Source organism: Crocuta crocuta, unplaced genomic scaffold (genome assembly GCF_008692635.1).
Source record: "Crocuta crocuta isolate KB4526 unplaced genomic scaffold, BGI_CrCroc_1.0 scaffold233, whole genome shotgun sequence".
Taxonomy (NCBI): Eukaryota; Metazoa; Chordata; class Mammalia; order Carnivora; family Hyaenidae; genus Crocuta; species Crocuta crocuta.
Genome location: NW_027529526.1, coordinates 3,848,636 through 3,865,304, shown reverse-complemented (window position 1 = coordinate 3,865,304; position 16,669 = coordinate 3,848,636). Strand labels below are relative to the sequence as shown.

Genomic DNA, 16,669 nt, shown 5'->3' with positions numbered 1-16,669 from the left:
TATCTTCTCAAAAAGCCAGTGGGTGTGACTAACTATCTACTTCACCCTTACTATCTTGGCGGTACAAAAATGATTATATTCAATCAGGAAAACAGACTTATAGTCTCGTCTTATTATACTTTCTCTTTCCCCCATTCAAGGAAAATAAATCTTCCAGTGGATCTATTAATTGTATAATGATAATCCCCTATGAACCTAAAGTTAGTCTAGAAAAGTCTTATTTTTCTTTCAATCTCCTGCTTTTCACCTACTGCTACAGAGCACTAGTTGTGTCTGCAAAATCACCTGAAAAGGAAAAATGTCTGCCTCCATAATTTATGGAATCATGTCTTTGACATTAAGCATTAAGCACAGAGCAAGAATTTAAACATATGTTATCAGTTGTAAAGGTGTTTTGAAATATTACCTTATTTTTAACTAAAGAATAAAACTTTTCATCACAGACCACTTAAAATATCTTTAATTAACATTAACTAGAAGTTAAGAAATATAAAACAGGCTTTCAATTCCTAATCTAATAAAATATATTAAGGTTTTGGTCAGTTGTAGATGCAAAAAAATTGGATATTTTTGCTTTAAACTAGACAATGCCACTTACTGTGGCTTCTGTTTTGATGGCTAGAAATGGAATTTAGCATGGGAAAGCTGGCTAAGATACTGCATGGATCTGATGTTTCTACCTTCAGGGCAAACTCCTGCAGCCTGATTGAATGATACTCAGGAGCTTTGCATGTCCTTTTGAAATTAATGTATAGGCACAGAAGTGAAAAAAGCTTTATCATAAATCAAAAATGATCATTAAAAATGATAAATACCTGCATTTCCTCCACTGAATATGTATTCACCATATGACCTCATTCACAGAGACATATATGCTTAATAGAATATTTCAATGTTAATACACAGCCACACTCAAGAAATTCAGAGGGGTGCCTGGGTGGCTCAGTCAGTTGAACATCCAGCTCTTAATTTTGGCTCAGGTCATGATCTCAGGGGTTCATGGGTTCAAGCCCCACATTGGGCTCTACTCTGACAGTACGGAGCCTGCTTGGGATTCTCTCTCCCTTTCTCTCTGCCCCCTCCACTGCTCCCTTTCTGTCTGTCTGTCTGTCTCTCTCTCTCAAAATAAACAAACTTTTAAAAAGGAGATATTCAGAAAATAAGATAAACCTCCCCCCAAATTAATTTAAATACCTTTGGCAAGTGGATCTAATAATGGACAAAAACTAAATCACAAACCATTTTCTAATTTTTCCCAGTTGCTAGCACATTAGTAATATTAATATATACTTGGTGCTGGTTTTATGATCTGAACACAAATANTAATGACTCTAATATCTTCTCAAAAAGCCAGTGGGTGTGACTAACTATCTACTTCACCCTTACTATCTTGGCGGTACAAAAATGATTATATTCAATCAGGAAAACAGACTTATAGTCTCGTCTTATTATACTTTCTCTTTCCCCCATTCAAGGAAAATAAATCTTCCAGTGGATCTATTAATTGTATAATGATAATCCCCTATGAACCTAAAGTTAGTCTAGAAAAGTCTTATTTTTCTTTCAATCTCCTGCTTTTCACCTACTGCTACAGAGCACTAGTTGTGTCTGCAAAATCACCTGAAAAGGAAAAATGTCTGCCTCCATAATTTATGGAATCATGTCTTTGACATTAAGCATTAAGCACAGAGCAAGAATTTAAACATATGTTATCAGTTGTAAAGGTGTTTTGAAATATTACCTTATTTTTAACTAAAGAATAAAACTTTTCATCACAGACCACTTAAAATATCTTTAATTAACATTAACTAGAAGTTAAGAAATATAAAACAGGCTTTCAATTCCTAATCTAATAAAATATATTAAGGTTTTGGTCAGTTGTAGATGCAAAAAAATTGGATATTTTTGCTTTAAACTAGACAATGCCACTTACTGTGGCTTCTGTTTTGATGGCTAGAAATGGAATTTAGCATGGGAAAGCTGGCTAAGATACTGCATGGATCTGATGTTTCTACCTTCAGGGCAAACTCCTGCAGCCTGATTGAATGATACTCAGGAGCTTTGCATGTCCTTTTGAAATTAATGTATAGGCACAGAAGTGAAAAAAGCTTTATCATAAATCAAAAATGATCATTAAAAATGATAAATACCTGCATTTCCTCCACTGAATATGTATTCACCATATGACCTCATTCACAGAGACATATATGCTTAATAGAATATTTCAATGTTAATACACAGCCACACTCAAGAAATTCAGAGGGGTGCCTGGGTGGCTCAGTCAGTTGAACATCCAGCTCTTAATTTTGGCTCAGGTCATGATCTCAGGGGTTCATGGGTTCAAGCCCCACATTGGGCTCTACTCTGACAGTACGGAGCCTGCTTGGGATTCTCTCTCCCTTTCTCTCTGCCCCCTCCACTGCTCCCTTTCTGTCTGTCTGTCTGTCTCTCTCTCTCAAAATAAACAAACTTTTAAAAAGGAGATATTCAGAAAATAAGATAAACCTCCCCCCAAATTAATTTAAATACCTTTGGCAAGTGGATCTAATAATGGACAAAAACTAAATCACAAACCATTTTCTAATTTTTCCCAGTTGCTAGCACATTAGTAATATTAATATATACTTGGTGCTGGTTTTATGATCTGAACACAAATAACCCTATGATATGTATTTTGAGCTTTCCTTAAAACACCTATTTGTGATGAGGCCATACTAAAGGACACACTTAGTGACAGTGGCCAGATTTTAAAAACTCACCATTCTTTGCTGAGACGACAGCACAGTGTCCCAGTCAGCATCTTGTTGAATGGTATTGACAAGTGTTGGTAGCTCCTCAGAGTGAGGTTTGTTGTGCATTATGGGGTGCAGAGGCAGATGGGAGGCCACATGTTGATCACCACCCTCTTCCTTTTCCCTTGAGGTCAAATCTTGGGTCATGGCTTCCTCTCCATCAGCTGCACAGGCAAATGGAGAGGTGGCTTGCTTGGAAGACATTCTTCTGTAGGAGAAGGAGAGAGCATGGGTTCAAAAAGGCTGTCAATGAAAAAGAACAAACCATCCCTTACATTTGGCTAATTCAGGAAAAAAAAAAGTAGGTTCTCTAACTCCAAGTTGTTTATGAGCTACTTTAAACCACTGATAAAAACTCAGCTCATCTGTACCACTCTCCCTCTGTGCTTTTAACCCAGCAAACCTCTTCCTAGTAATTGCTACACATCTTCTCCCTTAATCATCCACAAATGAAATTTTCATGGAATAGGTTTTCATAATTATAGTATATGTATGTGTGAATTTTTCCTCCCAATTCTCCCAACTAGGTTATTAACTTCTTATGAGTAATTCAGTTGATGGCTAACAATGGGGGGAGGGGATAAATAAGTGAATGAACTGGCAAATAAGCCAGTTTGAAGAATAATTTCAAAGTACAAAAATTCAAATTTCTCTTATGCTTTATGTAAGAAGAAAAGAAGTCTATGTGGGAAAATATAATAATGAGAGCTCATAATACATGTTGAAAGTCCTAAGCAGATTTGGTCCTGACTTTAGTTTACACCTTGTATTATGAGTGCTAAGCCTAACACTGTTTAGCGCCAATCTGACCTTTTTCTAAAGATCTTCCAAATGTGTCAACTACTGTAACTTAACTTTTAAGTGACATGTTGATTGAGTGGCTTATAATGTTGGATTAGTCTTGGGACAATTTTATAACATTTGAATAGAGTATATGAAACATCTATGCCTCTATTTTATATTAGAAAGTACATACAAAATTCAAAGCATTTACTGTGAAAATTGTAAAATGCCTACTATAGATCATATTTTTAAAACTGCAAAAACAAGAGTTTTTGGGTGGCTCAATCTGTTAAGCATCTGAATCTTGATTTAGGCTTAGGTCATGATCTCAGGTTCATGAGATTGAGCCCTATGTTGGCCTGCTTAGGATTCTCTTTTTCCCTCTCTCTCTGTCCCTTTCCTGCTCTAAGTAAGTAAGTAAGTAAGTAAGTAAATAAATAAATAAATAAATAAATAAATAAATACTTTTTAAAAACCTGCAAAAATAATTACTGTACATTTATCTATGTACCCACAAGTAAACATCGACTGCATTCTGCACAAGGTCTCCATTCTGTGCTGTATCAAGATGATTTTCTTAGCAAAATGTTTAGAAATAAAACCAACAAAAGTTTATAACTTAAGAGACAATTGAGTATTTTTTTCTAAAACTTTATGTTGTTTTGGTTTATAGCATCTTTAGCTCTAAAACTGCTGTGTAATGAAGGAATAAAATCTCCACCTTAATTGCTCTTTAACATTAATTGATTTCATACCATTTTTTAAAAAATGCACAAATCAGTTAACATAGGAAACCACATGAGCATTTTTCAAATTAGCAAATCATTAACTTGCTAGTACTGTTTCTACAGACAAATAAATACTGATTAAAGGGTCTAGAAATCTGAGATTAACAGTTAAATTTACAAATCTGTCACATGCTTTCATGAATATTGCAGTGAAGGAAATATCAAGTGCAAAGAAAAATAATTAAGTTAATTCCAATTTAAACAGTAGTTTTTATGTAGCAGCCCATGTTTCACATAGGATTTAACAGCTAATGCTAAATTTCTCACAATTAATGAGGGGGCTCAGATTTAGTATCCTACAGTGAAAAAAATTAATATAAGATCAGCTAATCTAATTATGCACAGTTCTAAATAAAAGTATTACAGGCTTTTGAAGTGCTTTGAAACATATTAAAATGCTGATACCTACTTATAATAATCATTCTACAAATAATAAAATTTCATCTATTAGATTTGATACTAGAAAATAACATGGGGGAAAGGAAGTGCAGAAGAATATCTATATTCTCTTTGAGGGGAAAGAAATCAAATGTCCTAAAGAGTACCATAACAAAGATAAGTATATTCTTGACTAATTTCTATCAATACTCACAAATAGAAAAATGTATACATACACATGTGGAAAATGATACCAAAGAATGTTTCTTATTGTACAAGGATCATTGTAAAATCCTACAGTAACACCAGGCAAATTATAACTGGGCTGCAAGTTTATCCAGAGTTTACCATGAGCAACAAGAGTGTTTTCATAGTTCAGATAATGACAGTGCCAATAATGTAACCATTCACATTAAAAACAAAAGAATGGATTTACTGCTGCTTTTAAAAACAGTTACATACAATTGAAAGTCATAAGGCAAAACTCAGAGTGACTTTAGCTCCCCAACAAACATCCTCTTATTATAAAGTGACTTGGCTCCTTCCAATAGCAATATCTGTGATTGTTGCTTTAGTATAAATTAATCATGACACAAAACCCAAAATGAAAAGTCTCTTAAGAATAATTTCAAGTATAAACTGTACCAATGAACAATAGTGCACAATCCTAATTAAACACAACCCTGCAGCTGTAAAAATAGACTAAATCTGTCCAAAGCTGAGTTGAGTTTAAAGGCTGGTTTGTTAGAGTGTTTTCTTAAGGAAGGCTGGGCCCTCAGTCTTAATCAGCCAATAAATTATTTCCTGCAATTACATTAAATAGAAAATTATCTTCAAATGGGGAGTGTTAATTGAAAATCAAAATTCAGAGGGAAGTTTGGAAATTACACGCTGAATACAATTAGTGAGGAAAGGCTTCACCTCTACTTCATCAACAGTCTTCTGGTGATTCCTCCAGTGACCATTCAGGAAAGCTACCTATTTATAACATCACACAATTTGTCTTTTATTTTGCACCTCCAAATTCAAGTGCCTATCAAGGTTGCAAATAAAAGATAGGCTGCCAAAATAAAGCAATATTAAATTTGACTGTTCATCCTCAGTGCACACCATAGTTAGGGGACAAGGAGAGGGGGAAGGTAGACAATAATGGCTAACAACCAGGGAAGGCATACTCAACTTTGAAATCCTTCCCTTTAGCAAAGGAATTAACATTTGTGTTCCAAGAAGAATACTTTAGCATATCATATTTTATTTAATTTCTTGAGTTTACCGTAGTTCTCAGCATGTTCTTAGCAAAGAAAGAGGTGATTTTTGTGGTATTGTCCCACTGCAGGTATTTCCTTTTGATAAAATAGGTGGGCTTCTTTCATTGTTGTTTTTGTTGTAGTTTGGTAGTTTTGTTGTATTTTTAAAAGGAAAATGTGTACAAATTCTTTTTAGAGCACAGTTTATTAAATAAGTCTTAAATTTACTGATTATTAGATTCAATTGACTCCTTTTTGCACAATTACTTTATTAAAGAATCCTTCAACTTGTTAAATCCTAATTCATTTCTTTACTTTAGCTTTCCCTTTTAAAACATTTTACTAGACTAAGTGAACTGTTCTGGAAACTGTGAAGATAACTTGACTTTTGGTAATGCCTTTACTATAACCACTGTACCATTGTTACTCTCCTTTAGAAACTCAAAAATCAAATATACACTTTTTTAATGGTTTGAAGTGTCATGTGGGATGCTTACTTTTATTTTTAATGTTCACATAATAATTTTTCCTTACCAAAACTTTCACCCCCAGTGTATTAGAACAGCTTCTTACTTTAGCTGCTATCATATAAAACTAATAAGCAAAAGAACTAAAATCCTTGTGAAATGGTCAATTTATATATGACTTTACTTTGTTTTATTTTTGCACCATTATAACTTAAAAATCATTCAAATGAATTGTTTTTTTAATTTGTATTTTAAAAAAAATCTCCCTAGTTATACCCCCTGAAAACAGGGGTTTATAATGGAAGTGCTGACACAACCCTAACTAAAGCAGCGCAAATGTTGCCGCTATAATACACAAAATCAAGTTCTATTATTCTAAACTATCCTCGCTCATGGGATTTTTCTTTACTGTGCTCCCAGCCAAACTGCTGAAGCATGAAAAATTTAAATGCAATCAAATGCGCCCAATTCTACTTTACTAGAACAAGTGTCTACAGTGGTACAATCTTAAAAGGAGATGCAACAGATTTGTTTGGTGTTTTTTTTAACTGTTTATTTATAATACAGTGCATTGGAGATAAAATAAAAGAGGAAATTACACTCACATGGTACTAGTGTATTGACTACACAGAGTACATTATAATCAGAGAGAAAAACTACATTGTCAACTTATCACATTGGTTAAACAAGATGGTTTTCTGGGGCATAGCTATTATCAAGTAAAGCCTCCAAAGAGAATTACATATCTTTGGGACACATGAAACTAAATTCCCATCATGTGTTCCCCGAGTTTGAAATGTCTCTGCCCAGAAGATCAAGTGAATTCCCAGGATGCCAGGCCGTTTGGGAAGAACTTCAGGGCTTAGGACTTTTGGGAATGAGATTGTTGGAAATAAGTCTCCAGCAATTGATAATGCTTTCTAGAAAGTTAGTAGGAGTATCTCTAGAAAGATGATAATTATTTTGCTGCAAAAACCCAGTACAAAATCTGAATGTTAAGACCATTACAAACTTATTCAGACAGTAAATTTACTGTACTTTCTTTGACAAGAAATTAAGATCAGCTGGTCCAAGACTTTATAAAATGATAAGGATATGTATATGTATACATTAATCCCTCTGCTGTTGTTTTAAAGAAACAGTTATTTGTATATGTTTAAAGATTAGGATTATTTTAAAACAACTTTCTCATAAGCCATCGCCACTTGAAATTATTTCTTTTAACTATTGCTTGGGAAGAATCCATTTCAAAACTATCCTTTGGGATTTAGATAAGTTTAAAAAAGAACCACAAAAATTTATTGGAACAATATTTTTAACCTGATTTTTAAATTTTTTCTTTATTTCTAAGATAATTATTAAATGGCATTCACCTTTTAAGTGTATCACATTGATTCAAAAGAAGCTCTGTTTTTAACATAAAGCAACATTTAATAGTTGGTTTACTTAAAGAAAAAATTAAAAATTAAAGCCAATATTCACATTTATTTTTGCAGCTCAGCCCCAGGCTACCAAGGTAGACTTATTTCAGTCAAATAATTTACTGTTAATTTAATGCTGCAATTGATCTGATACTGGGAAATAAACATCTAATTTTCCAAAAATATAACACAGTGCCTCTCATTTTAAGGAGCATGAGTAACAGATATGTTCAGCTGCCAAAATGCACAATACTCAGGAACCCCTACAAAGGATGTCAGTCCACCAAGCCTAGGGCAAAGAATGATTTTAAAACTTTTTTCCTGTACCTCTAATTCTCATGTTTAAGGATTGAGGAGTGGGGAAGGATCCCAATTCCAGACGTTAAAATGAAGACATCCCTTTCAAAGCTTTTCCTGCTTCATTTGAGTAAATCCTGAGGGTGGTTGTTGATTCTTTGTATTGTTTTATCTAGCACCTCCTCCACTCCCGAACTCCACCCCCAAACTTCCCTAGGCTTCTGCCAGGTATTTTGTCTCTCTTTCATCTGAGGCTTTTGGAAATGAGTTAATAAGTAACTGGGGAAAATTCAGAGAAAAAGAAAGTAACTGCCTCCAGAGTGATCTTGGAGCTACCTTTTAATGTTTGTAGTGGCTCCTTCAGAACATACATATTAACATATACAGATAATATCTGTTAGAAGAAAACTCACTGATTTGTGTTATCTGTCAGATCAACAGGGATGAGGCAAATGAAATATGCTAGAGGCCCTTGAACTATGTCTAAGAAGGGACCTCAATTAATGGATTCTGACTTATCTAAGCCTTCTAATTTTTCATACCAAAGCATCAAAATTGTTTCCAAAGGCCTTCTGAGGTTCTTACAAAACAGGGAATACCTGGAACAGATTCTTCTCAAGTCATCAAAGTTTGTGTTTCTAGAGTTTATATTTAGCTGACAATATTGCTGTCACTTTATATAGCTTAAGACTGTTCTTTGGACTAGAGCTCATATGTCTTGGAATGCTTTGACTCATGAATTGTTTCTCCTGATAATGTTACATCACGTAACCACCTCTGTCTAATTGGTTAGTATCTGCTGTAAAAGGCAGGCAACAAGCCTAAAGACTAGACTGCTTGCCTGACTGCCTATGGAAAACCTGTAATCATTACATGTGTCTCTGAGTATCCAGTTTCTTCATGAGATCAAAACAACTTGACTTCATATAACCTCTATCTATACTTTTGTTTACAGTAATATTGAATTTTTCTCACAGTTTATCTACCAGAAACTTGTTGGGATCTTTGCTTTGGAAATCCATGGCCAGAATTTATAAATAAAATCAGTTGCTTAACAATAAGAACAAAACCAAACAATGGCTACTATAAATACACACTAACTTAGAGGATTTTAATCAAGCACAATGACTTTATAGCTCAACTGAAAGACCTCTATGTGGCTTGAATGAAAGCTGTCTAAAATAATAGCAGAATGAGTTTATTTATATATGCTTACTTTGAATCTCCTCTTCACATGAAATGAGAACCATAATTTTTAAAATGAATACCAAACATGTCTTTGTCAGCTAGAAACCAATCCTCTAGTCTGGAAGCCCAATTACAAGTGGATAATATCTTATCCACTTATTAACAAAAATCATAAACCAGAACAATAACTTCTCAGAGAGAAAGGGTAGGAGGCTGTCCCTGTATACTTTTCTATTCTTACCTCTATTTTCACTTTTTAGTATTGCCAGAAAAAAGAGAAAAATGAAAATTGATGCTGTATAGATCATTTAAAAAAAAATGAAGGCTCACATGTGATGACAGTGAACAAAATTACATAAAGAAGTTCATCTTTGAGGTTCTCTTTCAGCTAAATAAAGCAGCAATCCAGCAACTCATCTCTTTATGTAAATGAAATAAGGCATAAATTTCAGGTTCCTATTAAATAAAAGGAGGTGGACAAGGAATGGGGAGGGGAGGAGGAGGGAGGGGTGGAGGGGGGCGAGGGAAGGGAAGGGAAAGGGATAGAGGAGGGGAGAAGGGGAAAGTGGAAGAGAGAAACAACCATGGCTTTGCAGTTCATTTTCAGTTTGTCTACTTAATGAAAACCTCATTGTACAACCCTGAAAACCATTTCCAGCAGGCAAAGTATTTCTGATTCAGCGGAGGTTACACAAGCATCAAAGCAGTTAAATATAGGTGCCAAGCTGCATTGCCAGGAGCTCTTAGTACTGTGAGTTAGTGTTACCTGACAGCTTAGTGAATATAAAATTACTTGTTTCTCCAATTGAAGACAATCAAATTGTCACCTTCCATTGTAATAATGCACAACTAGTGATCAGCAAAGTGCAAACATAATTACCATGAAGAAAACAAAAAATCAAATCTAAATCTCTCTACAGAGTAAACACATCTATCTGGCTTCCCCCAAAAAGGAGTGCATTTTAATACTGATGGCTATGATGCAATCTTTGTCATTTAACAATAAGATTTATTAGCCTCACATTAAATTAAAATAAAAAACAACACGAAACACCAGTTCACAAAAAGCGAATGCAAATACCAATAAGAGCACTACAGCTTTCCAGACAGAGTACAAGGCCTACAAATTATATTGCTGCCATTTGGGCCGATAATGTTAAGTGTATGTCAGCAGCACGTCCATTACAAAAACCATGCTTCAAGAGATTTCTTTCCAGCCTAGAAACCTTTCTGAAGGCTGAAAAAGACAGGTAGGAAAGCTTTTGTCTTAATTTCTCCTTTAAAAAAAGTTATGCTTCATTTTTGTCCTCTGAAGTGGCCTGTATTTTCAAGGTTGAAAATTCACCTAACAAAACTGATTTAGTATCTCTATCCAAGTTTAGAAAAACAACCAAGCACACAGGTCCACAATTATTATTGAAACACTTGGCATCTGGAATTCTTGTCCAAATTTGGTGGCCAGATTGGCCCATTATGAAAGTAATTTCAGTATAACTCGCAACTGGGTTAGTATTAAAGCACTGAAAATTTGACATGTGTCTGCTATACCCTGAAGATTCCTAAGATATAAATATAGATGTTGTTCCAAACAAACTGCTTTTTTAAAAGTTCTTTTTGGGGACACCTGGGTGGCTCAGTCGTTTAAGTGTCCGACTTCAGCTCAGGTCATGATCTCATGGTTCCTTGGTTTGAGCCCTGCATCAGGCTCTGTGCTGACAGCTCAGAGACTGGAGCTTGTTTTGGGTTCCATGTATCCCTCTCCCTCTGCCCCCTCTTCTCCCACGTGCTGTCTCTCTCTATCTCAAAAATAAATAAACATTAAAAAAATTTTAAAGGCTCTTTTTGTAATGTGATTTTATATCTAACTCAAAATGTAAAACATTCAGATTTATATCATTCATTCCAATATGGAAAAAAACTATGCCATTCTGAAAACACTCCACATATAGGGGCTTTCTTTCATCAATAATGTCCTCCTTTTTATCAGAGATATATAACACACCTACCAGCTATTGCCTGATATTCCATTTTTACCTGATACTTGTGTTCTAAATATCATTTTTAATCCTCCAACACATGCACAAAACTGGGTCAGTTGAGGGAGAGGGAGAAGCACTGCAGCAGAGTGCAAGTGGCATGAATCAGGAACCATCACAACTTTAGACTCCCTGAGCTTGAATCTTAGCATATGAATTTAGACATTTCATCCTCTATAGATTGGAAATGGCCAGTCAATCTTACACTGCATTCTTATTTCACCATTACCTCCTGGAAGTGTGGAGAAAAGGGTGAGCTAAAGGTGCTGGATTGACTCTGCAGCTAAATCAGAAGCAGAATGAGGATGGGAGAAAAAAAGGAAAGTGAAAGTCCAATCTCTAGTTGTAAGTTTTATTGTGATTTGAGATAAATTTCACATCATTAAAAGAAGTCTCGGTTTGAGAAATAAGACTGGTTTGGAAAAGATCTTTTTCCTTGACCTTGCCAACTTTCAAGTAATATAATAAAGCTTCTCCCACCCCACCCCGGTCCAAGAAATCCTACTTATAAGCTTAACAAAATAAAAACCTCCCAGCACAGGGGATGCGATCAGTGTTTTTTGAACTTCAGTGATGAGTAACCTAATACATTCCTAAAACATCCATCTGCAGAATATTCCTTGCAATACAGTAATAATAAAAAAATGATCAACATGGTGAGGAAGAAAAATGAGGAAGAAAAAAAAACCTGTTGTCATAGAATGTCTTCTAGTCCCAAGGTGGTAAATGCATGCAAAGATATTATCATAAGCTAAAATAGAAAATATTAAAAGATTTTGTTTTTTTTTTAAAGGAACCTTGTTCTATATATTCCATGAGACTAGGTATCATATCTGTCCTGTTCATTACTGGATTGTCAATGCCCCGCATTGTGTACACACATTGTAGACAATCAGCATTGTCCACTTATTGTCTAAAAATGGAAAGAAAGAGAAAAGGAAAATCAGAGAGGGAGAGATGAACAAACAGCTTAGTTTTCAAACTTAAGGTGAATATATAATCACAAAAAAATACCACTCACATGCTAATGCTGCCAACTTAAACATTATTCTTTCTCTATGCTCTTTTTGTCAAACACCCCATTCCTTAAAATTTAAATCATATAATTTTTATATTTATATACTCAACACTGAGCTCTCTCTCATCATCCTGAAATACAACAGTCCTCAAATGACTGCTAGACATTTATACCAAGATGTACTCTGCTATGTCATATTCAACAAACTTAAAATTAGTTTCATCATTATTTTTCTCAACACTGTCCCTCATTCACTCACACCCAGAAAAGAATCATTCTCAGAATCATCCAATTCAAAACATGACACTGCATCTGTCTCCTCTTTTATTCTTGTTCCTCAGTGCCAGCCTGTCATAAAGCTTCACCAAGTATTCCTTAATACAATTTCTTCTGCTCACACCTTCTCACCATGTTCATAATCACCTGAGTATAGGGCTTATTATACCTCATACCTAGACTCTTGCTGCAGACTCTAAACTGGTTTCCCTAATTTCATCCCCCCCACCTCCTCCAAACCAATCTTAGTGCCACTCCCTTTATCAAGCCACTCTTTTGATCAAGAAACATCAGTGGCTTTCCCCTGATGACAGAAAAAAAAACTCTTGACTCTGGCATTCAAGGCCCTCCATCCAGATCCAACCAATTTTTCTAAATTTATCTTCTAGTATTCTACACTTTAACTTTCTATTCTAACTATACTGATATACTCAGACTTCACTTATTGCTACCTCCTTACCTTTGTTCTTTCTGCCTGCCTCCCCCTACTTTCTTCACCTTTATTATCACTAGGAAACCAAAGGAGACTATTCCAAGTAACTATGATCCACTCTTCTTCTAATCACTTCTAATAAGTTCTCTGAGAATTCATTTTTTATGTCACTCATTCAACACTTAATGAATACTAACTTACATAAGGTTTTTAAAGAGTGTAATATCATTGTATTTCTTAAGAGTAAACCCAACCAGATTACAAACTTTTCAAGGGCAAGGACAAAATCCTAGCTTCTCTGTATTCCCACAAGTACCTGGTATAATATTTAGCATAAAGAAAACACTCAATAAATATTATTTGCCCAGTTACTTAAATATTATTAAATGAATTGGCAGAAATAAATTTAGAGTACTTTACTTAACCAGAGGATTTAAAGTAAAGGCCTAGATTTCTGTACCTAACTTGGTTTCCCAGGGCTGTCTCCTCTTCCCCCACCGCTGGCCAGTAAAATTCATTTCATACCTTAAAAGTTCTACATATTCTATGGCAAAAAAGTCCCCCCCCCCTCAAATTATCAGTCTATATTGGTAGAAACATTAGGAAGATGGATAGATGGATGGATGGATGATAGATGGATGGATGTTAGATAGATTGCTGAAAAGATACATAAAGAATATTTACTATATGCTTAGAAAGTATTAGTCACTGTCCTGAGAGCATTGCTACATGTATCACTTCATTTAGATCACAGAACAGTTCTAGCATTTAGATAATGTCACACCTGGGTGGCTTAGTCAGTTAAGCATCCAACTCCTGGTTTAGGTTCGGGTCATGATCTCATGGTTCCTGAGTTCAAGCTCCACATTGGGCTCTGTGCTAATAGTGCAGGGCCTGCTTGTGATATTCTCTCTCTCTCTCTCCCTCTCTCCCTCTCTCTCTCTCTCCCTCACTCACACTGTCTCTGTCTCTCTCAAAATAAATAAACTTTTTTAAAAAATTAAATTTGCCTAAAGTCACACCTAAAGTGATCTAACTCCAGAGCAGATGCTATTAGAATTAAAGGTAACTGACAGTAAATAAATCTAAATTAAATAATTATTTTCAATTATCTGAATTTTTTTACTAACTTATATACTTCTCATAGAGTTTTATCCTTAACATTCCAGAATATTCCAGTTACTCATTTAATCCAAGCTTAGTCAAAGGGCTTGATATCTTTTTCTTTCCCTTCTACTCCTAGGGTTGAAGGTGTCTAGTTACTTGTTAATAACTATTTTTAAAAAAAAAGGAAAGAAAAGAAAAAGAGAGAGAAAAAAGGAGAGTAGCCAACCCTCTAACTAAGCCATTTGACTTTCATTCTAAACAGTTTGACAACAAAATTGGTTATGGAAATGGTTAAAGGTATTGGCACACAAAGCTGAGAGGTTCACTGTAGTTTTTATCTATCCATCTTTTGTCTAGCCTGCTTTTTCTGGTTAGTCTAAATGGTCAACATTTAACTATATTCTTAAATTGACAATTGTAAGATAAAATAAGGATGTCACTGCCCATTGTCATTTCAAGGTCCAGAGAAATGTGAGATCCAATTTCAACATTTCAGCTCTTACCAGAAAGGCCACACCAGAAGCATCAGATACAACTGCAGCTGTCTCATCACAAAAGGTGTTGAGGACAGCCTTGAGGGAAAAAAATGAAATGAGGTACTTGAGCAATATATATTTAACACACAGCCCATCTAGAGTTCATTTCAGGGAATACCAAGTAATTTAGATACCCTCTTAAAATCTGACAACCATATAACATTACATATACCCTGACTTCTGGGGGAAAGAAATAGAAAAACCTCATACACAAGGACTTGCATTTTTATAAATTGTAATTGAATGTGAAAGCTGAGGAAGGGTTTAAACCACTAATCCAAATGTCCACATTTGTTACATACACCAAACAGTCTAGTTTCTTAAGTAACTAAATGGTAGTTAATTAACTAAATGGTATTCCTCTCTCCTTATCTTCATCATCCCCCCCTTTCCTTATAGCTATTTGCTACAAATTTCTCACTTGCATTTGCTGGTAACATATTATCATAAATAGCTACAGGAGAACATGAGAATCCAATGGTTCCCATGAATCATTGCACAAAATTGTTTCAACTATCATTATAAAAGACAAGTATGACTACCCACTGTCTTGCATACTAAAGGATTCTTTACCAAGTACCTAATGTACACCTATCAAGCCACAGAATTTCTAGTTCTCCCAAGCTTTGTTATGGGAAAGAATATTGCATTGTTTATCCAGTTCTGTTTTTTTCTTCTCATATAAGCACTACCTCACAGTTTCCCAAAATTGAAAAACCTTTACAATTATCATGCCTAATCTACTGAATTTTTAATATCTTCAAAAGTAAATCTTTGATTTACATCCATGGTGCCTAGAACTTTTCTGGTAAACTGCTACCAGTCTTAACAGAATCTACTGCCAAAAGGAAAAGAGAGGTATCGTGGAAGGTTTATAATAAAGATTTAAATCTCAGACCTCTCTGACTAGATCTGTGAACTTGAGAAGTTACCTAACTTTCTGAACCTCTATGTCTCCATCTATCAAATTAGAGATTGCACGTCTTCCTTGAAGAGTTGTCATGAAGATTAAATTAGTAATTTGTGTGCAAGTACTTAGTATTTGGTAGGTATTAGATCAATGTAACTTCCTTTAAATAAACTAGCCAGAAAAATAGTTTGATTCAAACAAAGAACAAAAATCCTGAAGGAAAGAGATTCTAAATTTTTATAAATAACAATAAATAAAAGTTCCATGGAATAGTGTTCCAGTGGCTAAGTACACTACTGACATGGACCCTATCAACAGGATAAAATACACAGGCTACTATTTCCCAAAATTTACATGCAGGAAAGGGAATCACTCTTTATATAGAAGAGACCAAAGCATATAGAATCTGCTGCCAAGAACTGTATTTCTTAGGGAAACAGAGTCCTGGGTTCTAGTGGCCCATTCAGACCTCCTGCTCTTATCCTCCTTCCTTGATTTTCAATTAAAGCAGTCAAAGAATTTGGAAAATATACCAATTTCCTCAGAATTAATTTTTGAACAAAAGCAGCATTTCAGTGTATTAGAAAAGGTATCAGTGCTTAATTGACAATAAATAAAGTGTCCAAGCTACCATATCCTATGAAATGTACCAATACCTTTACAAGCTTGATTATTTGATTTTATATTTAAACAACTGAACTTGTAGATCAATAATCCCTGATTCTTAAATATTCTTAAAAATATTTCTTGTTTCATGTCATTTTTCATTTCCAAGTCAAGTCTAGAATCAAGTTCCCCTTAGTGTACTATCCTAGCACATCCTCAATGAGCTGAGAAAACAGCTTACCTGAAAGTTCACTTCTTGCCACAATTTACTTTAGAAAATCAACTTGAGGAGTCATAGATAAGCTAGACTGATTGTTTGGTATTTTACTGCCCACATTATCACAAAATAGGTATTCTTAACTGTACCACAGGTCCAAAAAAAATGG

General features: G+C 34.7%; 1 protein-coding gene across 1 annotated transcript in view; it reads right to left on the bottom strand.

The window, feature by feature from the left end:
• Nucleotides 1–16,669, bottom strand: part of SOX6 (SRY-box transcription factor 6) — a 489,234-nt gene that overhangs the window by 350,411 nt on the left and 122,154 nt on the right. Inside the window, exon 2 of the mRNA XM_077761053.1 lies at nucleotides 2,760–3,000. Within this exon, the coding sequence (XP_077617179.1) occupies nucleotides 2,760–2,996 (237 nt within the window). The 5' untranslated portion in view covers nucleotides 2,997–3,000. The remainder of the gene's footprint in view (nucleotides 1–2,759; nucleotides 3,001–16,669) is intronic.